Source organism: Eschrichtius robustus, chromosome 3 (assembly GCF_028021215.1).
Source record: "Eschrichtius robustus isolate mEscRob2 chromosome 3, mEscRob2.pri, whole genome shotgun sequence".
In the NCBI taxonomy this organism is placed as follows: Eukaryota; Metazoa; Chordata; class Mammalia; order Artiodactyla; family Eschrichtiidae; genus Eschrichtius; species Eschrichtius robustus.
This window is the reverse complement of record NC_090826.1, coordinates 71,736,227-71,751,390: the sequence shown is the minus strand read 5'-3', so window position 1 is coordinate 71,751,390 and position 15,164 is coordinate 71,736,227. Positions and strand designations below refer to the sequence as shown.

Genomic DNA, 15,164 nt, shown 5'->3' with positions numbered 1-15,164 from the left:
TTTTTCCAGAAAATATAAAAAAATTTTACTTAGAAGTTTTAGAACAATGACCACACTTAAGAAGCACACAAAACTAAAGATGAAATGAAAGAGTTGCCACAAAATATTTTCAGTTTTACTGGCATAAATTCAGTCAATAAATGTAACATATATACCAAAGCAAAGCTTTCATTTAGTTCTCTCAGGATTATTTACAATGATTATATTTACAAATGTATGTAAAATATAAATTCAGATTTCTATCACTTTCCATAATATATAGCTGTGTAATGAAAATAATTCAACAACCAGAAAAAGAATATGACATTCAGGAAATCTTTTTAACACTTAATTCTAAAATAATAAAAAAATACTCATTCGAGCCACTTCTACATAAAAAGAAGATTGCATAGTTTAAGTTCTCCTGAACTTAAAAAATAAAATTTAAACTGTTACCTTACCTTCTGTATTCGGTAAGAAGCTGATTATAATGATAAACCACAGGCTTCGCATTCTGCAACCAGAAGACACCATTATTGATCCCTTTAAATATTTCTTTGTATTCCTTAATGAATCTAGTTATAAATGTCCAGCTTCATCGAACCCAGCAGTCTGCATCATTGATCCTCATATCTGAAAAACAAACAAATCCATCATCGGGTCCTGCAATGTCACAAAAGATGAAAAAATAATAATAACTCCTCTCTTTCCCTCCTTGCCTCCCTCTTTCTCCTAAGTATAAAAAAAATGGCATATATTTTGATTCTATATGCAGCAGGAAGTTGCTCCTATGCACTGGATATCTGAGCTTTGCATTCTGGAAACAATCAAAACCCCCCAAAATTAAAGGTAATCAGAACATATGAACTCACATAATAGTTAAATAATTCCCAAAGATAAATTTTTCTTTGAAAAGATTAAAAAGTTATTCTAGAATAATATATCTGCCTTTCAATGCCACGTATTAGTCATTTTATCAAAGTACTAGCTTTGGTACACAATACCTCCAACAAAATTTCATAAATACATACACTTTCTTTGTTTCTAGTGATGGTAACAGCAGTATTATCTACTCTTTTATCCTGTTACCTTGCAAAGTACATTACAGATATAATGAAACAGTTTATTTTTCTATTCAAGGGTGTACAATTTTTAATATATGGTTGTACTTTATATCATAATGGCATTCCAAACACCACATAGCAAACTGTTATTTATCTGACTACTAGTTATTCATAAAGGGAGCAGTTTAATAAAATGATTGCTCTTAACTATTTCATTTTAAACTTTTAGATTTTCATATATCAGTTTTTCTTACAGCAAAACTTAGTAAGATCAAACCCATATCCTTGAGCAGTTTAGTCCATCCACTGGACCCAAATAAAACCGCAGACCATGATGATTATATCTCCAGGGTTGCATCACTATTTTTAAAAAACCAAGGGAGGGGTGGCAAAGAATATAAAAACCAAGAGCCAAGTTTAATTCTGACTAGCCCTTAAGGACACAGTTCTTCAACTGCAGAGGATACAAAAACTCCAGAAGTGATTTAATCAGCATTTCTAAGTTCCCAGGATCACGTGAAACCAGGTTATTTGCTGGGTTCTACTGAAGTGTTTTACTGCTTTCTAGGGTAGCACGAGGAATCAAAGAGTAAATACCAGCTTTACAATACACATACTATGAAGGCAGTTCCAAAATATATACAGCCTCCTGATCTAGCTTCTGAGGGTAAAGAAATTACAAATTCTTCCTTTAAAGTTTTCCCATGTTATCCTTAACCTGGTGCAAATAAAGAGTTTTTTTAAAGTGGATTACTGAAAGTTACATGAGGTTGTGTCTATAACTCAAATCAAATGAACTCTTACATAATTTAGATGCTATCACTAAAGCATAAAGAAAATTTAGAAAACCAAATTTCCCTAGATAACTTTGAGTTCTCTATTTCACATTATCTGAGCTATTCTGCATTTGCTACATTCTTAATGCATCATATGTGATTCTATTAGCCGGTCACTATATTCTGCTATCACTTCCCTACAATGTAACTTCAATGGAAAAGGGGTCAGATGCTAAATGGTTTGGAACACTTATGCTATAAAGTCACTATCTTTGCTTCACCAACAAACACACAGAAAGAAGGTAAAAAATTAATCTGAAGTCATTATCTACTGTTTAAATATGAAGACCCATAAAACCACAAAAGGAACTAGCAAGATACTTTTGTCATAAGAAGTTTATTTTATCACGCCTATAGTTTCTGAGATAAAACTGCTTCCATATACACCTCCATGATCCATAATCAGCCCAGTTTTTTTAGCTCTCTCTAAAACCTGTGAAGACAATTAGGTATCATAATGAGGGAATCAGAATTGGCATCACCAAGTTCTAAGAACACCTCAGATGTTCTTAGAAATAAAACAAAAACAAAGGGAAAAGCAAGCTTCCTCCTCTGCATGCCATAAATATAAAAAGAAGAAGAATACATCAAAAATTAATCTGATGGGGCTTCTCTGGTGGCGCAGTGGTTGAGAGTCTGCCTGCCAATGCAGGGGACACGGGTTCGAGCCATGGTCTGGGAAGATCCCACATGCTGCGGAGCAACTAGGCCCGTGCGCCACAACTACTGAGCCTGCGCCACAACTACTGAGCCTGCGCGTCTGGAGCCTGTGCTCCGCAACAAGAGAGGCCGCGATAGCGAGAGGCCCGCGCACCACAATGAAGAGTGGCCCCCGCTTGCCGCAACTGGAGAAAGCCCTCGCCCAGAAACGAAGACACAACACAGCCATAAATAAATAAATAAATAAAATTTAAAGGAAAAAAAAAAAAAAGCAGCTCCCTTAAAAAAAAAAATTAATCTGATGGAGGAGACACATGGCACACAACCCTGAAAAACTGGCTGGCTCTCTATTCATTTTTCACTCTGAGCTCCCAAAGACTATTCAAAAGAAAAAACCAAAAGTAAACCTTCCATTTACAACTGCTGTGCAAAGTACCTGCCTTAAAACTGCAAGCTATTTTATATAAAGCACAGAGAGAAGTCAGATAATTTCATGGCCTGTCATATCAAAAAGGCTAATCAGTGAACAATTTCTTACATCCCACCGACTGGTCAATGATTGGCTCAAGCAATTAGAATAATTTTAATGTGTGGAAGAGGTGCATTAATTTTACTTGTAGTAGCCTTTGGAATGCTCCCGATTTAAGCGAAGAATCCTGACTACCCAGGTTTTGGTTGTAATGGGTATTTTCATTTCAATGAACTAATGCATACAGGCTGCGTGCCCACATGCACAGCCCTTGAACACATTTCCACTTTCTTAAAGCGATCCAAGATCGGTCTGTCTTTGGTCATCCGCTATTTGAAAGAGTCCTTGTTTGTGGGAAGAAAGAGAAGGAAGACATCAGGGACTAACGACTGCCTTGTAAGAAACAGCTGCCAAGATAGGAAAACCTCTGTTAGTGAAGGGAAAAGGAGGAGGAAACCACACAACCCAGACCTCTTTTGTGGTCTCTGGCCAGGATAGAATATTTTATGAACTGATTTTAACTATATGCTCTAGTCAACTATGAGACTTAGTATAAATGATTGTTTCTAACAAACAGAAAGAGATTCTGGAATGTAATAAAATCATGGCTTCTTTCGCCCAAATAAAGCTTAAGTCCATCCATCTGTCTGTGCAATGAGTAAAAGAATATCAAATTTATTTTTCTCATTCTACTATCTACATCCAATCACTTTCACATCAAATAAAATTATTTTCTAAAGTTCAAGCTTTAAATGCAATTTTGAAAACAGTCAGAAGATTTTACTGCTGTGATCCAAATTAAAAACAACTTTCCATTAAAAAATTTAATGAAAACTGAAATACTTAGCAGACCATAATCAGCTAAGGATAGAATGAATAAATAATCAAACATGGTGAAACTAATCCCAAGAAAACATTGCTCCTAAATCAAACTGGAGCCACAAGACACTCACTGGCAGAGATGTAGCCAACAGACTCTATATAACTACCTGCAAAATGAAGCTCAGTAAAAGTGTCTCACAATGCAAAACAAGAACAAAAACAAGGAACAAAACCAGAAAAGGGATATTAAACTTTCTTTCAACAAACAGAAATGATTAAGTGATTCCCCGTATTAAAAACCAGTTTGTCCTTAGATTTTTAGAAAAACTCTTCCCAAGAACTTCAGGGAAAAATTGGGAGGGAAAAGGCACAGATGAAACCCCACATAATGCTAAGTAACAGTTCATTGCTTAATAAAAACTGAAACAGAACATTTCTACTCAAACTACAAATGACTATTTTCTTCTCCTTCAGATAAGGATATTCAAACTATTTCATCCTAACTTTGTTTCTATAACCACCTGCCATTGTCTACCAAACCTCTGTCAAGATTTTTTTTAGAGTAAGTATCCTATTACTCTGTCATGTAAAAAGTCAATTAATGCATCATTACTACTAAACTTTCCAAAGCTGAACAACGACTTCCAGGAACATGCCTCAGCACTGTTTATATCCCAACAGTCCTCAATGTTTTATACACTACTTAACAATGTACAGTTAGCTGTAGCCTTTCAGACAGTAACCTGCTTATACTTATTAGCTGCATTAAACATTCCATGCCTTAAACTGTCAGCAAAATTAAGAAACCATTACTAATCAGTTTTAATATGTGTGTATTTATGTTACATTACTAAGAAATCACATTTAACCTTATATATGATGATATCTGTCTAGCAAACATAGAAAAAAAATAAAACCCATTTGTTGAAAAGCATCAATAAGTAGGATACAGCATGCTTCAAATTAATGAGAGAAAAAGATAATTTAAATTTTTCTAAAAATGGTTAACTGAGTTGATATTCTATTAAGTGCAAAGCCTCTAAAGATTCATATCTAAAGCTTTATCTTTGATTTCTACTCATGGACACTGAACTACTGTGAACACTGGATATTACGCCCAAACAACCATAAGCATGAGAACCGGAAAGGCAAAGAGCCATCTTAAGCAGGAAACCTACCAAAGTTACCCATCCTTGTTATTATGCACTAATGCTGTGTAAAATGAAACATTCACGCTTTGGGTAATCCTAAAATTCTATGCGCTAAGTGTATGTCAATTTTAAATGAGAGTTAAAGACAGCTGTAAAAAATCAGTCTTTCTGGTCTAATTTGTGCTATAAAATTATAATCACTATGGGACAGAATTTACTAACGAAAGAAAGCTGCTTTTCTATGTTTTACCAAAACAACAATAACAACAGCAACAGGATGATACTAACCCCACTCTGCCGCCACTGCAAAGGTTTAGAAAATAAAAAAATAAATTGCAGAATTTCCCCTTCTTGTTAACACAGGAGAAAACATCAACACCCTTGGGATTTTTCTTTCAGTAAGTCGCCTAAGTAAACCCTTGTTATCACGAATCAGAAAGCCTTTTTTAGCTCCAGACATTTGACGTTCTTTTTGCGTTGGAGTTTATTTTCTTTCCCTTCACAAAGATAGGGCTGGGGTTGGAAATGCTAATAGCGATTTTAAAACCACGTGGCCAACCACTAGTCGCCACCCTCTTTCTCTGTTTCATTTCTGCAGATATTGGTATCAAATATAGAGTACTTTAATTACACCATTTATACTAAAGTCCCCTTAACATTCATTTTTGATCTTACCCTTTATTGAAACTTCTTCATTGTGAAGGTATAAATTCTCCTGTGAGAGGACTTAGAGGAGTAGGAAGGAGAAGAGTTCAGGAATGCTCCCAGTAAATTATATCTGCGATCTGCTATGATATCTAGGAGTCATGCTGAGCATGCAAAAGAGGCTTGTAGCTGTGGACTCTGGAGGCACAATGCAGGGCAGTCTGCCATTGTCTTCATTAAAATGCTTCCAGGTGAAATAATAAAAACAAATGGCTGTCATTTTCAAACCAACATAGGGGACATTTTATGACTGAACATAAAGCTGCAAATGAAGTTTCAAAAGAAAAGGAAAACAATGAAGCTCCATGCCCAGTTCAAAATATTACCTTATATAACATGAAAGTTGATGGCGTCCCCAACTTTTATATCAAAAAAAAATCATAAATCCATTAGTTTAAAATATTTTGTATTTATTGTTAAATTATAATGCACTTACAATGTAGAATTTAGTTTTTTCCCCTTTTGGGGGAAAGGGAAAGCTATTTTTAAATAGCAGTCCTCGCCAAAGTTAAAACTTTTTACTTCTTCTTAACTTTCTAATGGTCTAGAATTCTCATGCAGTATTTTTGAGCTGAATATAAATTATGGGTACCACCAAGGCCAAAAATCTTTCCTGAGTGCCTACTGCGCGTGAAATACTGTATCAGACACATATCACTAATCCTTAAAAGGTCAATATCATAAAGGTCAAAAGTCTGAGGTTCAGAAAAGAAAAGTTACCTCCTTTACTGGAAGTTACTCAGCTAGCAGGTAGCAAAGCTTGAATTCCAATCAAGGCTAATTACAAGGACATTCTTTCTTAGTTGCTAAGTTATTCATTCAGCAAACATTTACTGAGGATCTATTACATGCTGTGTACTGAGGAACCTAAGAGACAAAACTCCTAACCCTCAGGGAGATTACATTCTAGCTCAAAAATAACCCTTTCTAAATAGAAAGCTACAATTGCCTGGCCCAGGGTTAGGTTCCTCCAAAATGATAAACTACACAGATAAACTAAATAGCTTACTTATATTATTCATGAAATCTTCACAACAACCTGACGAAATATAAATTATTATCCCCAATTTGCCTTAAAATGAGAATACCTAACCTGTACAATGACAGTAAACAATAGCAGGGCTGGGATATAAGACCATGTTCTAAAACCACTATTGCCACGAATTAAGTAGTTCAGATAAGCCTACTCACTTTATGTGTTTTATTATCTTTCCCTTTGGAATAAAAAATAGAAATAGAACAAAGTCATTTTGGGATTATGAAAGTGATGAAATACCAAAAAAATAATGAGTTGATTTTCAAAATGTTTACATGAGTAAAACTAACATCCCTTAGGTAATGATAGCTAAACGTTAACTTAATTTTTAGTATTTCCAGTTAAGCTATCTTAATTTTATTCATTTACAGTGCTATTTAAAGTGCTCACGATATATGTTATAAACTAACAAATTATTCTAGATGAATCTTATGAGCCAAAATACCTGAGAAGTTGCTTACAAGTCAAAATTATAAACCTAAGTATTTCCTCAAATATAATTAACAATGAATCTTAATAGTCATGGAAAGAACATTTTAATGTCAACTTCTGTGATATTATGGTCTCTTCACCGTTCAGGCAAATAGAAAAGGAAAAATCCAATGTTGCTCATGAGATGCAATCTTATCCTTGGCTCACTACACTGGATCCTTTGTTCATAAATCATTGTTACTAGCCATTCTTTGAATCAATATTCAGATTCCCTCTTGGTCTACATGTACAACCACTAAATGAAATAATAATGACCCAGGATCTGTCGTATATTAGATCATCAATATCACCATCAGGAGTTTCTTAAAGGTAATGAGGTAATCTGAGTAAAATATGTCAAATGAACTTAAAAATGAAAAATTAACTACAAAGAACACATGGTAAGAAGCTGAAAAAAATTTTCTGAAGTATATAGCACATTGCCTTTTGTAATCAATAAATGATAAAACTCAGTTGCAAGCTATGTCAATATATATAGTGTCATCTCAACTTGCAATTCTAAAAATAAATAATATTAATAGTAAAATTGCATGTATGTCAGTTTAGATCAATGACTATCTGGTGATTACATTCCAGATATTTTTGATGTTGAGTACTGAAATGAGTGTTGCCTATTCATTCATTATATTTACTTTATATACTGGCCCTGTGTTAGGCTCTAAAGGGATTATAAACAGATGAAGATATGACTGTCACTTTCAAAAAGTTAATAATCTTCTAAGGAGAATTAAATACATAAGGAAATGATTAAAACCCCAAATATGAATTAATTAATAACTGTTAAACTCTCAAAAACTTAGTGATAATAAATATATTTTATACCAAACTAATGAAAGACAAGAGAAATAAAAGCAGTTTATAGACCTGTGTTTCCCTTGAGATGTGTACTTAGGTCAACCAATATCATCTTAATGACAAGAGCCCAAGACTGAGATGAGGAACACAGTCTAGAATCCTGGTTTAACCTACCACTATGAGCGCTGGGACAAATCACAATCATCTAAGCCTCAAGTTCAGCAACTATATACAAGGATAGGAATACACAATATATTTACTATTCCATTATTTTCTCAGTTATTCCAAAAACATGTTTATGGTCCTGATTCCATCTTAAGTAATCTTAAAGGAGATTTTTAAGGGTTATGGCAATACGTTTCACTAAAAGCTTGTCTCTTATCAAAATATCTCTCAGCAATTACTTTAATCATTCAGAGTTTTTAAATTACATCTAAAAGAGTTGCTATTACAAAAAACATTTTTTGAACTCTACTTACAGATTACATTAGATTATTACATCGGCAGCCATAATACAATAACCTGAGACTCATTCAGCTCACATATTTCACACCCCGCCTTTGTGGGAAAACGCACAAGACCAAACGACAAGACGACATGCTTTTTCCAGAAAAAGCAAGTTCCTGTGCCTTAGCCCACATTAGTCTCCATTAAGCCCTACATTCCATACCATACACTCTGTGTCTACAAGCAAAACTCAAAATAACAGTATTTTATTGAGTGGTAAAGAAAAAGTATATATCAATTATTTCTGAAAATTAACTTAATTAACAACATTAGAAATAAAGTTTCAGTTTAAGTGAATGAACAAGAACAGACTCTTACTTCCAGTGTTTGACTGATATTCTATGTGGTCAGCATGTCTGATTCCTCTAAAGAGCATTAGAAGACATATGGGAAGGCAAGAAAAATATTTATAGATAATATTTAAAAACATAATGGACTGAGTCATTTTTAATGATTGTTAAATGTTAAAAAAATTTAAAACTTTAGTTCATTAAAAACTTAAAATATAACATGTTTTATGTCTAGTGCTTCTTAACTAGTGACTCATGGAGTGAGGGAGGTATGTGGTTTTTAGAAAAGGGATTTTCAACATTAAAATGTAATTTTATAACCTCTATTAAAATTTCAAGGACTTCCCTGGTGGCTCAGTTGTTAAGAATCTGCCTGCCAATGCAGGGCACATGGGTTCGAGCCCTGGTCCGGGAAGATCCCACATGCCACACAGCAACGAAGCCCGTGCACCACAACTACTGAGCCTGCGCTCTAGAGCCCATGAGCCACAACTACTGAGCCTGTGCACCACAACTACTAAGCCCACGTGCCACAACAACTGAAGCCCGCGTGCCTAGAGCCCATGCTCCGCAACAAGAGAAGCTACCTCAGGGAGAAGCCCACGCACTGCAACGAAGAGTAGACCTTACTCGCCACAACTAGAGAAAGCCCGCACACAGCAATGAAGACCCAACACAGCCAAAAAAAAAACCCAAAAAAAAAGCAATGTTTAATAAAAAGAAACATAGGTTATAAAAAGCTGAGAAAAATTGACTAGAAGCTTGAATTACTTGCCAAGACTCTCTTACTTGGTAAAAGACATGTTATTTTTGCAGTATTTCATTAATTTTTTATAAATTTTCCAAATCAGAAAACTGATATTTGAGGAAAATATATCCCTCGTTGCCACTCCACATATAAAGCAAAAAACTGAGCTTAATAAGAATAACTTCCAAAGATAACAACGAGTAATTCTTCAGATCTCTTAAGCTAAAAACTATCAATAATATCCCATTATGTTTAGAAAGATTAGAAGCAAGGAATTATGTAGACTGATACTATACAGCAGAGATGAGGAAACTTTTCTGTAGAGGACCAGATAAGTAAATACTTTAGGCTTTAAGGACCATAGAGTCTCCGTCACAACTATACACTTCTCCCTTTGTAGCATGAAACCCGCCATAGACAATGTGTAATGAATGAGCATGGCTGTGTGTCAATAAACTTTACTGCAAAAACTGCCAGTCAGCCAGTTTACTAACTCCTGCTATGGATTAACCAATACAAGATGGAGATAACTGAATGCAGTTCGGTCAAATAATGAACTGACCAATAACTATCAACATCTACCAGAATATTCAAACCAACTTCAGTCTGTTATTTTAATTAATTTAAATGTAAAGGTAAAGGTAAATTAACTATGCTGGAATGAGAAAAACAAAATAAAGCAGCATTATACTGACCAAAACAAATTAGTGTTTCAGTGTGTGTATAACAGAGCCATATGTACAGCTTACAGTGCTTGGGGAGAAACTCCAGAAAAGAAAATAAAAGGCATTACCACAGTAACCTATCTTACTACTTTGGCAGGAGAGAATGTAAAACCAAACAAAACAGTAAGTAATGGGAGGCTGAAAAGCAATGAGGTTTGGACAAGACCCCTGAGGTATTCTACCATTAGTATGATGGTTTCAAATACCTATTGGTAAAAGTGGCTTCAAACTCGTGAAACTTCTGTCATCACTGCTACTCACCCATATGAAATACTGGATATAACCCAGTCCCACGTTGTATTCAAAAGGAAACTACTAAATTCTAATTTGTTGAATTTCTGCTATAAAGCTAAAAATTCTACAAGGCCAGAATCACCAATCTTACTCCAAAAAAATTATGAAGTCACAATAAATGCATACATTTCTGTTAGAACAAAAGAATTTTTAGAGTTTTCCAATTCCTTATATCTAGGCTCTTCCCAATCTATATTTGACTGTTACTATTATAATAAATACTTTTACTTTCTGCAAGCTAATGTTTCCTAAAATTGAATACTCACACTATAACATGCCATAAGAATAATATTTCTAAGCTACAATTAATAGGTAACCACATTTAAAATACATGAAGGCTAAACTTTTCTATCTATATATACATATACATAAGACAAAAGAGTGGAGGTTACAAATTTTTAATAAGAGCATTATATTATGGTAGTAATAATCTAGGTGTTTTACTGGAAGTGAAGTGGATTACTGTAAATGAAATTTTAAAATGTCCTTTCCATTTTACAGATAACACAAAATGACTTTTTTCATGTCTCCGGCGATAAGGATAGATTTGCCACACATTTAAATGGTGCCTTCACACTTCCCACCCTGACTCATGAATTAATAATTTAGTGACATTAATACAAGAAGATAAATGATAAAAAGGTTAAGGCGCATGGGCCAACCATACACACATACTTCTTTGAGCACAGTTAATACTTCTCTGCCAATTACAACTAAAACTTTTTAACTGTTTTCAATAGCATTTTTACAATCTAAGTAGCAGCTTATGCGCACACAATTTCACACAATTCAGGCTTAAAAAATTTCCTGCTGGTACCAAACAATCATTCTAGGGGATTAAAGTGCAAGATCTGTTAACATTAATAATGTTTTATATAGTCATATGCATTAATGAAGCCTCTATACCATTATAGGTCTCCTAAAAAACCTTCTAGGCCAAAATACGGATTCAACAAGAATTACACATTTATGCTTTACAGTAACAAAGAAATACATTAGTGTGACATGGTAAAATAAAAAAATCACACCCACTATGAAGTAACAGATTTCCTTTGACCCAAGCTTGCTAAGTGTGCATGCAAAGATACATACACACACTAATGAAATCAACTCAGTCTCTAAGTTTTTAAAACCAAAAATCCTCTGCATTATTCATGGTTAAGTTTGGATAAAATACAGTTCTGTGAATATAAAAGGTACTTCCTTTTAAGGTGGTACTCATTCACTCACAGTTTTATCAATTCTTTTTCTGAAATGTTTTAATCCCCTCTCATTCTTTTCATTCCTTCTGCCCTAACCTCTCTCTCTCAACTTCTGTAAAAATCTCGCGGCTAATTTCTTGCCCTCCATCCAGCTTGCCAACCTCCATTAGACTGCTCTTCCTAATTTCACTCTAAACCATAAAAATGTGTAAAACTGGAACCAATTCTAGAAATCACTTTATATATAAGACAAAGAAAACACTTGGGGTTGTAACTTAACAAAGGCAGACCTCAGAACTGCTGATTTTCAAATTTTCTCTTAAGTACATATATTATTACCTCACTGTAGTTTAATTATCACAACAAACCTAGTATCTCTATTTTAACAACAGAGGGACTGGAGGGGCGGTGGTAAAAGGAAAAAGTTAAAAAAAAAAAAAAAGTGGCAAAAAGCAAAAAACAAGAATAGAGCCCAAACAGATCTAACTTCAAAAATAATTCAACCCTCTACTTCTGTCAAACTTATTTGCTCAGTGATTCTGAATATGCCCTTCAAATTGACTTATATTCAAGATTTTTTTTACCCATATAGAAAACATTCCCCTTCCTTCCACCTAAGAAAATTCCATACAGACTTAACAGGTTTAAAAGCCACCTATGACATAAAGCCAACTGGATCACCTCCAACTGAAAAACAGCCCTCTTTCCAAAAATTCCTACAGTCATTATCTGTACCATTTGTATAGTAGTTATTATTGGGTTGCCTTATAACTCTTCTTCAATTAAGCTTTTAAACTATTTTTAAAACCTCTTTTGTCAAAATTTTCAATATTTATCTTTCTTCAATGTAAGTCTCTTCAAACCAAACCGAAAAAATGTCCAGGATACATACTCTGTTCGAAGCATTGAGGCTGGTACTGCAAGAAATACAATGATGTGGAAGATAAGGAAATGACACAAGGGCACAAATAACTTTACATAGTACTTAAATGTAATTAAGAAAGTAAGTGCTCCTTATGGACCACAGCTTTTGCTCATCCCTTTAATCGATTCCGATAAGTAGTGTAATATCCTGGTGATTAATAGAGTGAATATACAATAAATTAACCAGTTTCCTGGAAAATTATTATAATTTTCAATGGATTTCTTTTTTGGCTAACATATAAACTTGGGAACGAACATCTTTTTTTTATTTCCTGTTCTTCCTCTTTAACTATTAAGGTAATTAATTCGATTTTTGGACCTAGGAGGCTTACCCTCAACCTTGCACCTTTCCTGGCATATTTATGCTATTCCTTCTACCTGAAATCCCCTCTGCCAACCACTATTCCTTTTCCAAGACTCAGTTGAGGCCGATCACTTGACGATCTAACTCCCTCCTCCTTCCCTCAACCTCCACAGCACACACCAGAGGAACACTGTCATTTGTGTACAAAATCACAAAAGTATCATTTTCAAAATTATTGTGAGCTAAATGAAAACAGGACCCATGGCTTTCACATCTATAACCTCAGTTCTGGGTACCCTTGCATAATGCCTGGCAAATAGCATATAATAAATGTTTTCAACAAAAAAGAAGGAAGGAAATTAGGTAAATAGAAAGGAGACAGGGAGGAAGGGGTGAACGAATAAACTGAACTATGGGAAGTAATGTCCATGAATCGAGGGAAAGATGAAGAAAAGTGAATGAATTCAGAAACTGAAGTACAAAACTGAAACACAATTTTTTTTAAAAAACTGGAAACAAACGTAGAGACCTCCTAAAATAGGGATTTTCAAGCATTTTTTTGAAATATTTAATGTTTAATTAAATATTGAGGAATTGCCAATTTAAGACACAAAAAATAAAAATGGCTATTTTTCACAAGTTTAATTTATCATTGTTTGGCATAAAATACTTTTCTGTTATCATTTACAGAAGTCAAATAAACTCCCTCAAGGAAGTTTTAAAAACCTCCTCCTGGGCCTCCTCACTAACAGTGAGGAAGCAAAAATGTCCACAATGAGTGAGCGGGAAAACTAAACATGCAATTCAGGTCCAGCCAAACTCCAGTAGAATAATCCCCTGATGAAGTTTTTCTTTACAATACAGATTTCCTTCAACTTACGATGGGATTTAAATCCCTATAAACCCATGAAAGTTGAAAATATCTAAGTCAAAAATACATTTAATACACCTAACCTACCGAGCATCGTATATTAGCTGAGCCTACCTTAAATGTGCTCAGAACACTTACATTAGCCCACAGTTGGGCAAAATCATCTAACACAAAGCCTATTTCATAATAAAGTGTTGAATATCTCATATAACTTATTGAATACTATACTGAAAGTGAAAAACAGAATGACTGTATAGGTACAGATATTTGTCATGGTGGCTGGGAGCTGAGGCTCACTGCCGCTGCCCAGCATCAAGAGAGTATTGTACTGCATATCGCTAGCCCGGAAAAAATAAAAATTTAGAATTTGAAGTACGGTTTCTACTGAATGCATATCACTTTTGCACCATAGTAAAGTCAAAAAATCCTCAAACCACCGTAAATCGAGGACCACCTGTATTTGAAAATTCAATAACTGAAATACTGAAAATAACTTAAAACCTTTTAAAGTATTAGAGAATGTGAAATTATATAAAACTATATTAAGTACACCTGAGAAATCTGCTTTTAAATAAAAACAGGATGGGGTAAATAAACAAAGTTGACATTTATTTTCAAAGTACACTAAAAGTGCAAGATAATTTCTTCTTGCAAAAATTTTTGACAAAGTAGGCTTCCACATCTACATATTCTCCCAGCAATATTTTGAATTTGAGAACACACTGTTTCCAAAAGCGAAATTCCTCCCAAAAGTCAATAGCTTTAAATAAAGGTGAGCATAAAGGTACAATACAGTTTTATCACCATTCAGAACAAAGAATGAAAACATTAAAATCCACACCTCTTTTCTCCTCCAATATTATGGGACTGACGTTAGCACTCTTAATCAATGCCAGTCTTGGGCTTATATCTCACCTCTATATGAAAAAACAGTAAATTTCACACTGGGAATTAAACTTCAGCTTTAGTTTGCAATTAAGGTATCTGACATTGCCTATAATGCATATGGAATTGCAGATTTATTTCTTTTTAGCATTTTTTATTTACTAAACCTGTTGAAAAACCATGGCTACTTCTAAATCCTAACTTTCCATCCTTCCTCAGACTAGCATTTGCAATTAAACTGACTTTAATATACAAGTCAAACAATGATGACAAAAAATCTAAGCAGCTCGTTTGCAGAAAGATATCTAAATATTAAATATGAAATTTAACAGGTTTTAAAAATTAAATGGTAATTGTAAATGGTACAATATATATGTCTGTCCTAATTTGGGAAGACGAGCTTCT

The 15,164-nt window shown here is 34.1% G+C and overlaps 1 protein-coding gene across 9 annotated transcripts in view; it reads right to left on the bottom strand.

Annotated features, from left to right (window-relative positions):
* Positions 1-15,164, bottom strand: part of ADGRL2 (adhesion G protein-coupled receptor L2) — a 180,052-nt gene that overhangs the window by 145,739 nt on the left and 19,149 nt on the right. For all 9 annotated transcript variants that reach the window (XM_068540173.1, XM_068540170.1, XM_068540176.1 and 6 more), the window contains exon 2: positions 441-612. In XM_068540173.1, coding sequence (XP_068396274.1) covers positions 441-513 — 73 coding nt within the window. In that variant the 5' untranslated portion in view covers positions 514-612. The remainder of the gene's footprint in view (positions 1-440; positions 613-15,164) is intronic.